A 16,925-nucleotide genomic window follows, 5' to 3' on the forward strand; every position below is an offset into this window, starting at 1 on the left:
TGTAAGAGGATTCAATTCAACACTACAGCTAAGTCAACGCCTAGTCTATAATACTGAATGAAAACCCTTATTGATATATCTTTAGGTCCAGTTCATGCGTTCTGGATGACTACCCCTATATAACACCCCTCTCTTGGAATCCCCCTGACCCCACTGAGCCAAGAAGTAGTTCTGTTTTGCAAGTTTAAAAGGTTTATTTGATAATTTAAACAATAGATATATATATGACACCTTATAATAAATTAATAATGGAATAGCACACTTAATCTGATATGATAAAGATCAACAACGGAGAATCTGGCACTAGCACACTTCTTATAATCACTAATGAGTTGACATGAAATGGATAAGGTAGCACACTGGTAAATAGGAACAAAAGAAGAAGGTGGTACAAAATGCTTTATGGAGTTCAAATGGATGCAAGGTTGAATGAATGAAATGCAGTATAGAAATACTCAATATGATTTCAACAAAACAATGTAATCACTTTTCTCTGGCAATTCCCCCCCCCCCTTGATGCAAGGCAAGGAAATGGAAGGAAACACACAGTTCTCAGAAATGCAATCAAATGTAATCAGTTCAATCCCCCCCAAGCTTAGACAACAGAAGTTTAAAACACAGATAGGAGTTTTGAAAACACAGGCCCAAATGCTTTGATATGTGCTAGCAATGGATGAGAAATATGCTGGAAATGTTTTTAATTCCCTTTCAGAGGTTCAGGGTGAGTGGTATCTAGTTAATATTAGTCCAGGCTCCCACTAGCAATGATGCAGGGATAGTTAGCAGGTCAAACGAATTTCTGGCAAATGGAAAGCAAACAGCAGCAGTTTTTACATGTGAAGAAATTGCAAATCGCGGTAAAATTTGCGGATGCGTGTTCCGCGATTGCGGTAAAACTATAAGGGGTAGGAATGCGGTTCTTGGTGCGATTCAAAGCTACGATTCTAAGCTATCAGAGGAAAGTTACTGCAAGTCTCTAGCCCAAACGGTTGCGGAGATATGACCGATTTACTAGAGGTCGTTTTTGGTTTTTGCAAATTTCAAAAGCTCAAAATGACAAGTGCAGCTTGCAACTAGAAATGACAGGTGACAGCTAGGAGGCAGTTCTACTTAGGTTAAATAGATTGAATTAGATGAATTTAAACTAAGAGATTGGTTCTACACAGTTCTGCTGGTGTTCAGTAAATATTTTGCACATATTGCAATGTTTGAAAATAGGCATTTTGACTTGCCTTCAGGGACACAGAGTGGTTTTAAAACGCCGGCTTTTGGATAGTGGTGAGTACTGGTACTGCACCCATTTTTGGGATTTAAGAAATGAATTCCCAACAATTCTAGGTTGCATTTGGCAATCAGCATTGCCATTCCCAATGGTTTCAGACTACTGTGCGGGTAGTCCAATGGTGGTTTTAGGCAGTGTCCTTCTGTGCCCATAACATCGGCAAAAATGGGTGGCAGCCTATTCTTCCTGCATTTCCCTGTGCATTTTCTGGGAAGCTCTGGCCATCATGATGTTTTCATGTCAGTACTGCACAGTTTTGAGGTAGGGCTAGGATGCATGGGTAAATACATCCCACAGAGGGCAGAGGAGAAAATGGCTGTTGATAGTTGACAGTAGGAAAGCCCAAGTGGGTGATCTGGTAGTGGGGGACTAGGCAATGGATAGATTTAAAGACACGAAGTACAAATTTGAAGAGGGAGCGATTTTGCATTGAGAACCACTCCGCATGGTGGCTGTAGGTCAATGTGGGCGAGGGTGTAGGTAAATTGTAGAGGGTGCGTGTGGCAAAGTTGAGAACGTTTTTGAGGGGAGCAAATGAGTATTGTGTGATGCACTCAAGCTGTAGTCACGTTTGCTAAAGAGCAGCATGGAAATTACAGTTTTGCAGAGTTATGGGTGAGGTGTGACCATATTTTCCTGATATTTAGAAGATTGATCCGGGCAGGAGTGTCAGTGTCAGTAATTAAGTGTTTTAGTTTAAGTTCACTAACAAAGAGGACCACACGTTTGCTAGCCCTGGGTGATTGAGTGTTAACATCAGGCAGTACTGTGCCATATAGTAATGGATGGTGGAGAGGCACCTGGACATGGGCTGATAGGTGCCAGGGGAGAAGGAAGTGAATTTACCCAGCGAGGAGGAAAAAAGAGCGAAAAGGAGAGGGCTCAAGACTGATCCTTGCCAGCTACCCATGGCGTTGGAGTTCACATACATGGAAAAGATACAGTCTGAGAGTTGACCAGTCCCCCAATTGAGTACAATATCTTTAAAGTCTAGGATGATAGAGAGTTTAAAGGTAGCAGGGAAGATCCACAGTGTCAAAGGTGGCAAAAGAATAGAGTACAATCATGATGGAAAAGAGGTGGGACTAGTGACCAGTGGTAAGAAAGTTGGAATCATGGGCGTGAGCAGTTTCTGTGGGATTTTGGCTGTGAAACCCAGATTAGAAAGGATCACCTTGAGGGAATTGATAATGTGGTATTAAAGACCACTCTCTCAAGGATTTTGGAGTGGTGGGTCAGAAGACAGATAGATCTGCAGAAGGAGGGATTAATGGGGTCGGCAGGGTTTATTTAAAGATGGGTATGACCATGGTCCCCTAGAGGAAGGGTGGGAAGATGCCAGTTGATAGAGAGAAATTGAAGCGGGAGGAGAGGTGAGAGCAGACAATGGGATCAAGCATTTGAAAATGTTGTGGTGTGAATTAATCAATAGGAACACAGCGTGGGCTAGTGGAGAGCATAGGATGGGATAGTGAAGTGGGACATAAGAAAGAGTAGGTGTTAAAGGAGTATAGGTTGGAGGGGATGATCTGAGGGAAAAGAACATTTGTTACAAGAGTTATGGATCAATAAAGATCTCACTGATACTACATCCAAAGCCTTTAACTTCCTGGTTTCTAAATGTAGGCATGCCTACATTAAGACCTCTTCCCTTCATACAAGGTAAAGGGATGGATATCCCATTGGATGGGAAACCTTTGTTTTCTCCATCCAAAGATGATGTTCTTCAAACCTGTAAAACAGAATTTATTTGTATTTGTATTTGTTTATTTATAACGCGCAAACCCACAGGCCCAGGGGCATCAGGGCGCAATTTGTACAAGGTTGCAAGAAAAGAACATACAGGGATATAAATTACAATAAAAGTGTGTCAAAACAGCAAAAAACAAACTTAATAATTACAAATATTACACAGGGTACAGTATCCCTAGGCTCAGCAGAGGAAGTATCCCTGAGGTAGTTGGGAGGGTAGCAGCCCGGAAATCATGTAAGGGAACAGGCGGGCTGGGTAAGTAGGACAAATGTCTGACACAACTATTGCTGGTCAAAGAGCCAGGATTTGGTTTTATTCTTGAAGGTGTTGAAGGAGTCTTCAGCTCTGATGGCAGCGGGGAGGGTATTCCAAAGTTTGGAGGCTAGGACAGGGAAGCTGGTGCCTCCGGCTTTTTGGAGCTTAAACCTGGGGATAGTAAGGCAGTTAGTCTGGGCAGTTCTTAGTGGACGGGCAGTGGAGTGGCGCGAAAGCCGACTGCAGAGATAGATCGGAGCCTTGTTGGCTAGGCATTTGTGCGTGAGGGCAAGCGTTTTTAGGGAAATTCTCTGCTTCACGGGTAACCACTTAAGGCTAGTTCTGGCTTCTGAGATGTGGTGGTTACGAGGGATGTTCAGGGCTGCTCGAATTGCATTGTTCTGGGTGGTTTGGAGTTTGGATAGGTTTTCTTGGCTAGTGCCTAAATATAGAGCACTGCAGTAATCTATTTTTGCCATGATAAGTGTTCTCGCTAGTGTGACGCTATTGTGGGTGGTGAGGAAAGGTCTACAGGCTGAAATGAGTTTGCACGTGTAGGCGGAGGTGGACCTGACTGCATTAGTTTGTCTTGACAAGGATAAGGTGGAATCTAGGTAAAAGCCTAGTGTTTTGGTGTCTTTCGAGACTTGTATGGAGTTGCCGTCTATGATGAATGACTGATAGGATGGCTCAAGTTTGCTAAGGCGTTGTGAAGTACCCAGGATAAGTAGCTCCGTCTTATCGTCATTCAGACATAGCTGGTGCTGGGCCATCCAGGCTTGGATGACCAAGTAGACGTCATTGAGGGCCTTGGTGTCAGCAAGATAATCACCAGAAATGGGAATGAGTATCTGGGTGTCGTCCGCATAGTTGGTGTAGGAGACACCCAGATAATCAAGCACATCAAAGAGTGGTTTCGTGAAGATATTGTAAAGAGTAGGTGACACGCAAGAACCCTGAGGAACACCGCAATGAATAGGGGAGGGAGCTGCGGCAGCGGAGGGTGCAAAGACCCTCATAGATCTGTTGCTCAGGAAGGATTTGATCCAGGCCGCTGCGGAGGGAGAGAAGTTGGCAGCAGAGTGGAGGTGCCTGCAAAGGATCTGGTGGTTAACCAAATCAAATGCGGCGGAGAGGTCGAGGAGTAATAGCATTGCTAATTTGCCCTTGTCCTTCAGGACTTCGATCTGGGTTTTTAGGTCTAGTAAAGCCGTTTCGGTCCCATGTCTGGGCCGAAATCCGGATTGTCGTAGACCTAACAGATTGTTAGATTCAAGGTAGTTTTGGATCTGCAGATAAGCTGCCCGGTCCAGTATCTTCAGCAGAAATGGTACTGTAGTGATGGGTCGGAAGTTCGTGGGTATGCTTGGGTCAAGGGACGGATTTTTTAGTAGCGGGATCACCCAGGCGTCTTTAAGGTTGTCCGGGACAATACCTGTTTCAAAGGATGAGTTAATGAAGGTTGTAATGAATGGGGCTAGGTCATGGGCGGAGTCCTTAATGATGGGGGCTGGGCACGGGTCACCTTGGCAGTTGGAAGGTTTCATCCTGAGGATGATGCTTTCTACTTCGGTGACAGTGAGCGGTGCGAAGGTGAAAGGTTTGATGTTGGCAGAGTTGGAGAAGTTGGGCCTAGTGGGGGAGAATGAGCGGTTGTCCCGCCTCAGGCAGTCCTGTTTTTCATTTATTTTAGATTGGAGCGTAGAGATTTTGTTTAGAAGGGCTGCTTGAATGTTAGCACACCATTTGCTGTCTTTCGTGCAAGTGTCTGGCGGGGAGACTGGGGTTTCGAGCTCTTTTAGGACTCTAAAGAGTTCCTTGGAATTAGAGTCGGCTTGCATGATACGATTATTAAGCGATTCTTTTTTAGCAGTGATGATGGCGTCTTTATAAGTGAGGGAGGCGAGAAGGAAGCCGTCTTTATGCTCATCAGAAGGGTGGCTTTTCCAACGGTTTTCCGCGCAGCGTTTGGCTTTGCGGAGGATTCTTAGCTGTGGAGTGAACCATGAGTTGAGATGTGCTCGTGGTTTAGCCTTCCTGGTTTTAATTGGTGCTATGGTGTCAATGGCCGTGAGCATCGTTTGGTTGTAGATGTCTGCTAGGGAGGTGGGATCAGAACAGGCGTTGGTCGCCGCATTAAGAGAGGGGAGTAGCAGTGGGAGGAGTTGTTCTCTTGTTATAATCGCAAAATCTCCTAGCGCTGTTTCTACACCCACTAAATCTTAGTTTCAACTCTCCAATCCCTTCAAGGAGTTTAAAACAAGACTAGCAGCAGAAAGGTGAAGTCTTCCCGCTCCACTTCCTCTGGTCTTTCCAAAAAGAAGAATAGATTCTGCACAAATCAAAGGCAGAGTGTCCTCTGCCAGCAATCAGGACTCCAAAGTTGATTTCACTCCGAATTGGGGTGCATTTTCTTCCATTTCAAATCAGGCACCATGCATCCCCAGTGGGAGGGTGGATTTCCTTCTTTTAAAAAGTATAATTGAGCATCACACAAGATCCTTGGGTACTCTCAATCATCAAAAAGGGGATGTTTTTAAACATCCCAACTTTACCACCATCGTCGCCTCAAAAATCTTCTCTGCTGCTCACACTGAAGATTCAAGTTCTTCTACCCAGACACATGGAATTTGTTCCCGGAGAACAAACAAAAGGGGTATGGGTTTCTACTCTCGATACTTCATAGTGTTGAACAAAATGTGGGTGGGGGAGGTGTCAGGCCACTTCTAGACCTCTCAGACCTTAAGGATTTCCTTCACTTACCTTGCCCATGATGACTCTGACTCAGATCTTGGAGGACCTCCAAGTAGGGGACTGTTTAACATCTGTGGATATTCAGGATGACTATTTCCACAACATAATGAAAAAGGAACAATTCTTAGATAGATTGGGGTTGTTCCATGCAAAGGCCAAGAAATATTCTGTCACAAGATGATATATATGTGTCAAGGCTATTTGGCGTGAGTTGTCAACATTAGAAACACCGAATACATGACAACCTCTTCAGAGTCACTGATGATTTTGGGTTAGTAGTATTGTGCAGAAAATTGTATGAATTAAAACTAAACGTTATATTCACTGTACAGTATGCAGTTGGTAATCTATGTTAGGCTGTTTATCATCCTTGATTAATAACAGTTAGCATTTGCGAAGTATATCCCAATATTATCAACTACTTGGATGTACAGTTTGCATTAATCATGTCAGAAGACTGTAATTTATATACATTGGGGCCAATGCCCATTTGGTTATTAATCCTGGATAGCGTGGAGTAAGATCCTAGAAATGGTTTCAGTGATAGGACTGTTGTCCAAAATGTTCAGTCTGAATTGGAATGGTATTCCTGGATGGCCTTTTGCAAGATCCTGGAGAAAACTTAGATGAGGGGGCAGTTGTCCATTAGCTTCCTCGTGAATAGTAACAGTTCTCCTGATCAGGAGTAGTGGGTTCCACTAACTGGTTTCTCGATGGCGGTGTATCAGACAGACCTCTCCCTCTTACAGTGGTCAGGGCACAATCCTGTTCACCAAACTCACAGCTTGGAAGTACCCTGGAGTGGCTTCTCTGCATACATTTCTTGGATTTGAAGACCATTTCTCTGAGCCTCTAGTCATTCCTCCCTCTTATCCAGGGTCAAGCGGTACAGTTGTTCACAGACAACACCATGGCTATGTCCTAGACGAACAAGCAGAGGGGGAACGAAATCCCTGTTTCTATGCCTCCTACCTTGCCAGCTTTGGGAGTGGTGCCTCCTGAACCACACTTTCCCTGTCACATCCTATGAAGATGGGGAGAGGAACGTGGAATCTGACTCCCTGAACAGACTCTTTCATGGCAAGCACAAGTGAGAGTTGAACAAGTCTGACATCTTTGCATTTTTCCGAAAATGGGGATTACCAATGGAGGATTTGTTTGTGATGGAGGGCAGCTGTCTGTGCGGGGAGTATGCCTCTCTTTAGGGGTTGTTCTTCATTCCACAGGAAGTGCCTTCACTCTAGATTGGTTGGGGAGGAGTCTTTCTGTGTTGCCTCCCTTTGCTCTACCTTGCCATACTTTACGCTCCTTCATGGAGGATCGTCATTGCTGCCTGCATTTAGTGATACCTTACTGGCCCTGGCAGACGTGGTTATCAGACTTCCTTCTGCTTTCCAAGGGACTATTTCAGCTTCTCATCAAGTCTGAAGACCTCCTAATACCACAGTGGAGGGGTGGTACTTCAGCCTTGCCTTCCATAGCGGAACTTGATTGTCTGGTTCCTGAGGACATAGTATTCTGTCATGTATGCAGTAAGGAAGGTCTCCACAAGGAAGCAATACAAAAGCAAGTGGCTCATGTTTTTCCACTCAGCTTTATCTAAAGAGATTATTCCTCTTATGGCTTCATTGGACAATCTTTTGTCATATAAGACCTCTATAGCAAATTCTAGAATCCAATTTCAGTCCTAAAGACATTACCTTTCTGCCATTGCAGCTTACCTTAATTCCCCAAAGGGAACTTTCCCTCTGAAGAATGATATTGTAAAAATACATTTTATGCAACGTCTTCATCTTTACCCTCTGCTCAGAGAACCAGTTCCTATATGGGACCTCAACGTGGTTTTGGTGGCCATTCTGCATAAACCAATTGAACCTTGGGCCTCTTGTGACTTGGACCCTATTACGTGGACAGCTTCCTTTTTTAGTGCCATTACTTCTACAAGAACAGTAAGCAAGCTTTAGGCTCTCTCATAGGAAGACCCTCATATAAGGCAAGGGGCCTCATTACAACTATGCCGGTCTGGAAACAACAGTGCCTGTAAACTTACCAGCACCGTTGTTTCTGGCCCTGCACACTACAAGTCTGCCTGCCAGAGCCGCTGTGCCCGGCAAGTCTGACCCTGCGGGGGATAGTGGCTATGGTAGGTGCTGGTACTTCCGTGGTCCCCACTCCCTTAGAGTCGTATGTGACTCTATGGGAATGGGGCACAACATTTTACCGGCACCTGATTTCCCGTACCGGCAGGGTTGGAATCCCCCTGGTGTTACTGGCAAGCCAGGCGTCGGTAAAATTTACAAGTCCGGCACTGTTAATAACGGTGCAGGTGCTTCTGTGACGGTCTGCCTACCGTGGCCGCTGTCCTGGCAGGGTCAGACCTGTTGGGCACAGCCACTCCAGCAGGCAGACCTGTACTGTGACGGTCCGGAAACAACAGTGTCGGTAAGATTACTGGCACTATTGTTTCCGTACCGGCACAGTTGTAATACGGTCCTGTGCCTCCTTTTGTTCCTAAGGTACTATTGGATTTTCACTTGAATCCGGAGATTGTTTTGGCGGTCTTCCACCCAAGGCTTCACACGTCCTCAGCAGAGGAGATTCTGGAAAATCTCAACGTTGCAAGTACTTTAAAAATTCCACTTGGAGAGAACTAAGTCTTTCAGGAAATCTAACATCTTGTTTTTTTTACTTACAGCATTCTTTCCATCTAGGAACCTGGAAGCTAAACATCCCATTTCAAGGTGGATAATCTCTTGCATCTCTAAAGCTTTCCAGCTTTTTGTTCTTCAGATTCCTGAAAGGATTTGTGTTAATTCGACTAAGGCAGCATGGGTGGCCTTCAAGAAGCATGTCCACCTCACAGACATCTCAGTGGGGCAGCCATCAGGGACGCTCCTCATGCTTTTCTCAAGCACTAATCTTTGGATGCATCTTCGAGAAGAGATGCCTTCTTCGTCAGCAAGTGTAGTGCAACCTCTACTTGAAACCTAGCTCTGAATATGCTGTCTCCTCTATCAATTCATAGATCTCTACAATGTGGTTCCCCAACCAGTTGGGAAGGAGTGAGAGCAGGGCGATGGAGCACGGATAAACTACCTTCTTGAAGATTCCAGCACTCCTAGACCTTGCTCTCCCTCCTTCACAACTCCCTCCCAGCTATCCTTCTTTAAGCATATGCAATGTTGCAACATCCTTGGCAGAGAAAACAGTGGAACTGAGAGTTGTGGATTGATGACACACGGGTTGTGGCGGGGCCGGGCTTTCATAGGGTAATCTCTTAAAGTGACAGCATCCTCTTTTGGAAAGGATTGTACCCACCCTGCATAGAGTTCAGGCTTTCCCAACCAATTGTGAATGAGGGAGAGCAAGGACTAGGAGTATCAGACTCACTGTGAAGGCAATTCTATGAAATCCTGCGGGCCACATAAAATGCTGAAATATGATGCTCAAGCAAAACTCATACCTGGTTCAAGAAGCCCTCGTGCAACTATTCTCCATCATTCTACTATCTGGGCCCTTCCATGGACCATACCGTTACCTTGCAGTCAATGATGAGCAAATATGCAAAGAACAAAAAAAAAGAAGGGAAATATTTGCTTGCTTTATATATTTCGGAAAAGTGTTTGATTTGGTCTGGCATACAGCGCTAAAACTTAAATTCCTGTAGGCTGGCATAGCTGAAGATATATGACCTAGTAAACTCCATGTGCAACTCTATCAGCTGCAAGGTAAAGATTAACAATATGCTACCTGGGACCTTTAAACAGGAACGAGCAGTGAGACAAGGGTGCCACATCAGTCCCACTCTTTCCAATCTATGTATCATTAGCCATCCTACGTTGCTAGAGTCATCCCTGGACACAGGTCTGAGAATGGAAGGTTCCGAAATAAAAAGCCTGCTATTTTTAGATGACCTGGTCATACTGGCCCCCACCAAGGAGGGACTTCGATACTGTCTTATCCTACTCTGAGAATACTGCAAGACCTTGGCCTCAGAGGTGTACCTAAGAAAGACCACTATTGCTTAATGACACAGATGTTGAGCACATTCTAGACTTTGTTTACTGATGTAAGAAAAAGCATTGTCTGCCACCAAGATACAACTAGCATACTTCAATCCACAAGTAAAATGAATGCTAACATATTTTGACTGTGTTTGTAGGGTTCAACACTATGAAAAGAGTATTCAGAATCAAGCAAATCTCCCACAGAAATATTGCACCCCAGCTCTGAAAACAGACACATTGGGCCTCATTACACGGACGGCGGTAACTTTACCGATTCCACCTTGGTTAATGGGGGAATTACCCCCCATTCCAAGGTTGCAGGGGCGGTAATTCCCCATTCACCAAGGCCCTTCCCCATTCCCATTTGAGCCCCCATAGGGCTCAATGGGAATGGGGAAGGAGCAAATAACGGTACCGCTATTAGCGGTACCGTTATTTGCCCTGAAGTCCTTCAGCGGGTCCTTTCCTTAACGTGTGGTCTGGCCACACGTTAAGGACGGGACCCGCTGAGGGACCTCGTAGTATGGCGCTAAGGGATTACCGGCACCGGTACCGGTAATCCCTTAGCGCCATCCGTGTAATGAGGCCCATTGTGTACCTAGAAGGTACCTAAATCATGGGTGCAAAGCAAAACTAAGGAGATTTCCAAAGCAAGTTTTTAAATTCTGGTGCCATCTTAAGAGCGTAACTCCAACCCTCCAGTAACAGGCACTGCAAGACCACACAGTAAATACCTCAAAATAAGCTTTTCAATGTCACAGAACTTCATTTAGCAGCAGTTAACTACAGTTCGACAGCATAGGAAATCAAAGAGGGGAGGGGAAATTGTCTAAAAGTACGACCGGTAGGCCTTAAAGAAGTAATACACAGTGTTCTGAAGAGCAGCACTAGCATTGCACAACAAGCTCGAAAGCTGCAGATCACTGAGGCCAAACTTTAAACTTTCAAATTACCTAATTTTAGTTTTTAAAAACCAGAAGCACAGGCGAACACCAAATACAGTCTGAGTGACAACAAGCTGGAAACAAAGGCTGGCCGACACATCTGAATCAAGAGGCTGTCAAGGTGACTTAGAACCAGAGAATGAGATATGCTTTCTCCGGCTCTGTCCTGCATACAAAGACTTTCCAGGCACTTATTTCACCACATTTTGCTAGAATAAGAAAGCATTTTTTAGGTAAAACTGAACAAGAACAGCTCCTATTAATCCTCAGACAACCACCAGAATGAGCAGAGAGAACAGCTAAATATGTCTTTACGTGCCACCAGAGAAGACCAGGGAAGTCCATGTGCATATAACAATTTTGACTTTTAGAAAGAAAAAAAAATATTCCCACTGAAGATAACTTAACATTTATACAGCTCATGTATTTACTTTGACAACATTTGTCTAAGTAGGCAATGCCAATTAAGTACCTTGCATTGTATTGCATTGTAGTAATCATTAGGCCAACACCACCATCCAGTTGCATTAGTTGTGAGCAGTGGGGGAAGGTAGCAACTTCTGTGTAGAAGACAGAGTTGCAATGTGGAAATTGAGAATCCTCATTTGTTAACAACCATCACAGTCTTTAGTGTATCGGAATCATAGTGGCCATTGAGAGAGAGGACAGTTATTGCACGGCTAATGGGCGTTCCAGACCCTGAAATTAGTTCTATTGGAGAGCAAGTGAGTAGAGAGTGGGCGTGTGAAGTCCCTTTAGGGAGACAAGTTGGTTAAATGAGGTTTGAGCAGATAGCTGTGGGGTGAGAGAAATGGCCAGATGATGTTTAGGAGGGAGAGAGAGAGAGAGAGAGAGTGAAGGGGAGAAGGTAGCCGAGAAAGGGAAGATCATGTGCTGTGGAATGGTTTGTGGAGATATGCCAACGCCCAAGAGCGAGGGAGCGAGAGAAGACTCAGAAGAAGAAATAGAATGTTGGGAAGCTGTCACGACCCTCGCCCAAAACCCCCTCTGGCAAACCCATTGGCCAGGTGGAGTCAGGACTCGGGCCTCTAGATCCTGGCATCCTCTTCAAAAGCCCTCATGGGGCCAGTCCTGCGCCCATGGTGCCAGGCTCATACACCATGAAAAGCAATGTGCTTGGGAACTACTTTATTGTATTGTCAGCCAACATGGAGGCATTCACATAGCTTGGTTCCTAAGAACCAAGTTATGCGGTCTAGTGTTTTGGGTGTGGTAGCCTAGGGACTACTTTACCTGGACTATTTTGTTGGGGCTATTTAAACCACACCCGAGCAAGACAACACGCTTCGTGTTACTTTGCAGCTTGCACCGTGACGCTCACCGTGTCCAGCTATTCCCTCGAACCTCGGAGAAGCAGAACCTGCAAGGAGACAAAAGGATCATCATTAGCAGTAGCATCTTACCTGCAGTCTTCATCTTTACACTCTTGCAGCTGCTGAGAACAGCTTCCTCGAATCTGCACGCCTCCCGGACAGAACGACCTGAAAGAGGAAGATAGAGGCAACATTAAAGAAAGCAGTAGAGACATTTACAAATTACGAACTGCTCAAAAGGATTACCTGACTGGTTACCTCTTGGCTGGCACCACTCCGTACATTCCACTCGTGCTGAAGAACACCGCGACCTACAAGGAAGGAAAACACAGGTTAGCAAATGCAAGACTTTGCAGCGCTGCGCATAGCGCTTACTTACCGCATCATGGCGCTCTTAATGCACCATCATTTACCAGCGGGGCTCAACCGAGCCAGTTCGCCGCGCTGAAGCTGTGCATACCTAAGGGAGAAAAAAGAAACATTTTAAACAAAGAAAGGCATGCAGGATAGCAACAAAACTAAAGAACAGCAATAAGACCTACCTGAACAATAACAAACGGGCCGGCGTCAGTGAAGTAACTGGACCGCACTCTCCCATGAAAGACAACGCGCCCCTGAAAAGAAGGGCAGGACGGAGAGCACGCCTAATTCTACCACAAGGTGAGGAGAGGGCACCAGAGGGACTGAAATCATTCGGCGGTGGAGGGAGGATACTTACCCCAGTCAGTCAGTCTTGAACACAGTCCTTCTGTATTTTCAGGCAGAACCTTCCCCGCAGACCACATCAGGGCAAAGCTGAGAAGTATACCAGCGAGTAACCCGGCTGGGTGGCGCCCCTGTGGATACCAGGTGAGCGTAACAGAAGCATGATAAGCAGATAGATAGTATTGGTCTGGAAGGTGAGGGTGATTTTGATTTGATTTTGATATTCAGTTATGGAATAGTAAGCTAAGAAAAAATTCAGCCGATGATGTTTATGCCATTGAAATTAACCGGAAGACCGCGTGAGAACAGCACCTATTTAAACAAATAGGTCTTTACACCTGTTCTAAAGATTGATAGGGAGTTTGCTCTTCTTAGGTTCAGTGGAAGACTATTCCACAGTCTTGGCCCTGCAACTGGTGCAGTGTGGGTGTAACATCCTTGAATCCCATGCTCTGATGCTTTATGGCCATGTATAAGTGAACCTAAGCTCAGTAGCATTGGGTAAAACATAAATTATGCAAAACCTAAGAAAGAACTCTGGAAAAATGTATTTTAATTAGAAATGATCTTTTATAGTCAAAGTACCTAATGAATGGACCACCTGCTAAGCAAAATGTATAGGTACAAAAATAGTAAATAAATTAGAAAACATTAAAGGAGCAATGCACATTGGCAAGCAAGGGTACATCTGTTGACAGTGCAGGGGTCAGTGAGTAAATGATGTCAATCATTTTTCTAAGGTGCGCATTTCTACCTGCCTACTTTTCATGAGAACTGCTAACAATGATCTGTTGATACCCCAACAATGTCTTCATGGTTTTTAACCTGTCCCATCACATCAGGGTGACCATTTCCAGTTCTTGATTTGTATCCAACAGCACTCTCCGTCCTGGAGCTTATAGGTCTATAATTAGAAAGAGAAATGCTAAAATACAGCATTCAAAGGGCTGTTTCCTAAAATGCAGAACTGGATAAAGGTAACTTGGAGGATTTGGGGCCTGGGTTTCAACTGTTTACCTTCCCAGAACAAAATGCAAATGACGTGAAAATGACTGTTCAGCTATTAACATTTTTCTTTTATTCTTTTTTCAGATCAATTCTGAATTAGAGGTTCCTCCTTCCCAGGTGCTTCAGATTGATTATTGTGAAACCTAACGTGCAGCTGCCACTAACTGTCCAGAGTTCCTCATTATCTATTTAAAAACCTGTGAAATGTGAAATGGGCGTTGAACCTTGTATGCTTGAATTGTATACAAATAAAACCTATTTATTGAATGAGTTCAATTCTAGCATGTTATTTCTTCAATCAAAGGAAAATCAGGATTTCGGACCAAACCAGCTCTCTTGTGGCCAAGTTAACTACACCTTCACTGAGTAGGTAACCTGGGATTACACAGGCCGTCCTGTTAGGTAAAACTCCACTTACTGCTATTGTATTGCTATATTTGGAACAACCCAACTTTTTGCTTTTGTTTCAGACTCCTGTCCTGACTTTCTGCCAGTGGAGCACAGCCTCCAGCTGTACTGCACTGGGCGTTCCATCATCATTATGGGGAAACTGACTTGTCCTGCAGGCACTTTGTTGCCACTTTTGGAAAGTGTATTTCAGTGTGCAAAGTAAATTTTCTTACCTTGCACTGTGGCCCTTCAGTTTTTGGACCCTAGACATCCATTAAGGATTTTTTGGTAACTGGACAAGCCACCTAGGTGTATACTGGTAGCAGCAGAATCTTTTTTTATGTATTTTTACATTTCTTTACAGAGGCATACCGTGCTTACCGTGTTTGGCTCGTGACACTGACTGGTGTCCATCACACAAATCTCTCCCATATGAATTCCTCTCTCCTCCATTCCACCCTCCTTAAAAGGTATGCGAGACCAGAACAAATCGGCCAGGCTTCCTTACGTCTCATACAGTACTTGGCTGTAACTCCGCTTCTGGCTGAGTTTTTAGAATTTGTAGAAAGTTTATTAGAGCAAACAGTGCTGCTCTATTGAGTCCTTCAAAGAGAACTTGCCACCACTCTTCAGTGCTCCTTGTGCGGTGAAGGTTGATCACGGGGGCAAAGCAACGGCCCCTTTGCTGTTCCAGAGCCTGGCAAGACATAGTCAGATGTTTCAAAGTTTCCTTGGCCTCGTTACAAAATCGATAGTTCAAGTTGAAGTTAGCTTGTTTGGACCTGATTCCCATACGATCTCTAGTCGGAAAAGCATTTAGTCTGAAACGCACATATAGTGCCCTTGCATGCTGGTTCGGGAGGCGCATTAGGTTATTGGCATGTTGGTCGTATGCTTTAGCCTCACCTGGTACTTCAAGCATTGCTGAAGAGCGGGCTCTTCGATCACAGGTTTGGATCCAGTCCAGTTTCCACAGTTTCTTCTTGGCAGCCTCCGGATTGTCCAATAACAAAGAGCAAGTGATGTCATATTCTTCAAGTAAGTCTTGCGACAGCCGGTTCCATTTTGCAAGAATGGTATTTGCATTTTCCAAGTCCGGCCTATGCAGGATGCCAAATTGGGGTACCAGACCCATCATTATTGTTTTACGATATAGACTTAGCAGATTCCATGCAACTCTGGCGTGCATCGAAATCAGCCCCAATTCATAACGTATACAAATAGTTGATGTGCCCTTTGGTCATTTCAGCACACGTGACCAAAAGATGTTTTCTAATGTGTTCCAGAGTTCATGCGAGGACCCAAATGCATTTTCCCCTCCATATATCAGAATGGGAACCACTTTCTGTTGGTAAAACAAGATAATTGGTTTTAATGAGAATTTCCCGTATCTGTTGTTAATCAAGGATGCTTGGGATGCTAACTGAAGACACTTGTTTTTAGCTACTTCAACCCAAGGAGCATCGTTTCGGCTCGCACTTATTCTCATGCCCAAATATGTCGAGTATTTTACGAGCTGGATCTTGTCATTGGCAATGTACCAGGATGGTTTCTTGTCCCTGCCACACGAACCTTGTAGGTTTTCTAGGATCAGAATTTCGCATTTTTGGTTGTTAATAGACAATCCGTTTGCTGTTATATAAGCATCTATTAGGGTCATTTTGCGTTGCAACCCAACAGGGGTCTGATCTATCAATACAAGGTCGTCGGCATATACCAGGTAGTCAATGGGTGCACCGTGTATTTTTGGGGGAAACATGTTTGCACCAAGGAAGATTTCTTGTATGTCTGATATGAACAGATTAAAGATAGTTGCAGCCAAAGGACACCCCTGCTTTACACCTTTATATGTGTTTATTTTAGTAGACAGCAAGTCTGGCATATCAAGCCGAATCCTGATGGAAGTTTCCGTGTGCAATTCACGAATTGCACTGGGTAGACTTGTGGGACAGCCCCATTTGGCTAGTTTTTTCCACAGCAACTCTCTATTTATACTGTCAAATGCCTGCGAAAGATCTATCATCGCTAGGTACAGCTTGGTGTTGAGTCTGATTGTTTCCATCTTCAAGATGTTCAGTATAAGTAGATTCAGGCCACAGCCAACACCCTTTACAAAACCTGCTTGCCTGGGGTCTATGTGATTAGGGTCTTTAGCCCATTTCAAAAGTTTTCGTTGGAGCAGTGTTGCATATATTTTCCCCAGAACGTCAAGAAGCGCTATGGGTCTGTAGTTTTTCAGGTTCGAGCGATCCCCCTTCTTGAATATTGGCACCACAACGGCGCACTTCCAAGAACTAGGGGTTGCACAATTCTGAACAATCCACTTGAATAAAGTGAAACAGAAGTCTGCCCATAGATCCGGATTGCGCTTGATCTTGTGATTTGTTAAGCCGCCCGGACCCGGGGCTCTGGATTCTCGCACGCTTTTGATTATCAGGAGGATGTCTATTCTCTCGAACTCCAGGTCCCATTCTGTTGTAATTGAAGGCACAC

The 16,925-nt window shown here is 44.6% G+C and overlaps 1 protein-coding gene across 1 annotated transcript in view; it reads left to right on the plus strand.

Annotated features, from left to right (window-relative positions):
- Positions 1 to 14,313, plus strand: part of DRC1 (dynein regulatory complex subunit 1) — a 742,360-nt gene extending 728,047 nt beyond the window's left edge. Inside the window, exon 17 of the mRNA XM_069605601.1 lies at positions 14,127 to 14,313. Within this exon, the coding sequence (XP_069461702.1) occupies positions 14,127 to 14,189 (63 nt within the window). The 3' untranslated portion in view covers positions 14,190 to 14,313. The remainder of the gene's footprint in view (positions 1 to 14,126) is intronic.
- The last annotated feature ends 2,612 nt before the right edge of the window (positions 14,314 to 16,925 follow it).

This window comes from Ambystoma mexicanum, chromosome 4p, assembly GCF_040938575.1.
Source record: "Ambystoma mexicanum isolate Mex_15411 chromosome 4p, UKY_AmexF1_1, whole genome shotgun sequence".
Lineage (NCBI taxonomy): Eukaryota > Metazoa > Chordata > Amphibia > Caudata > Ambystomatidae > Ambystoma > Ambystoma mexicanum.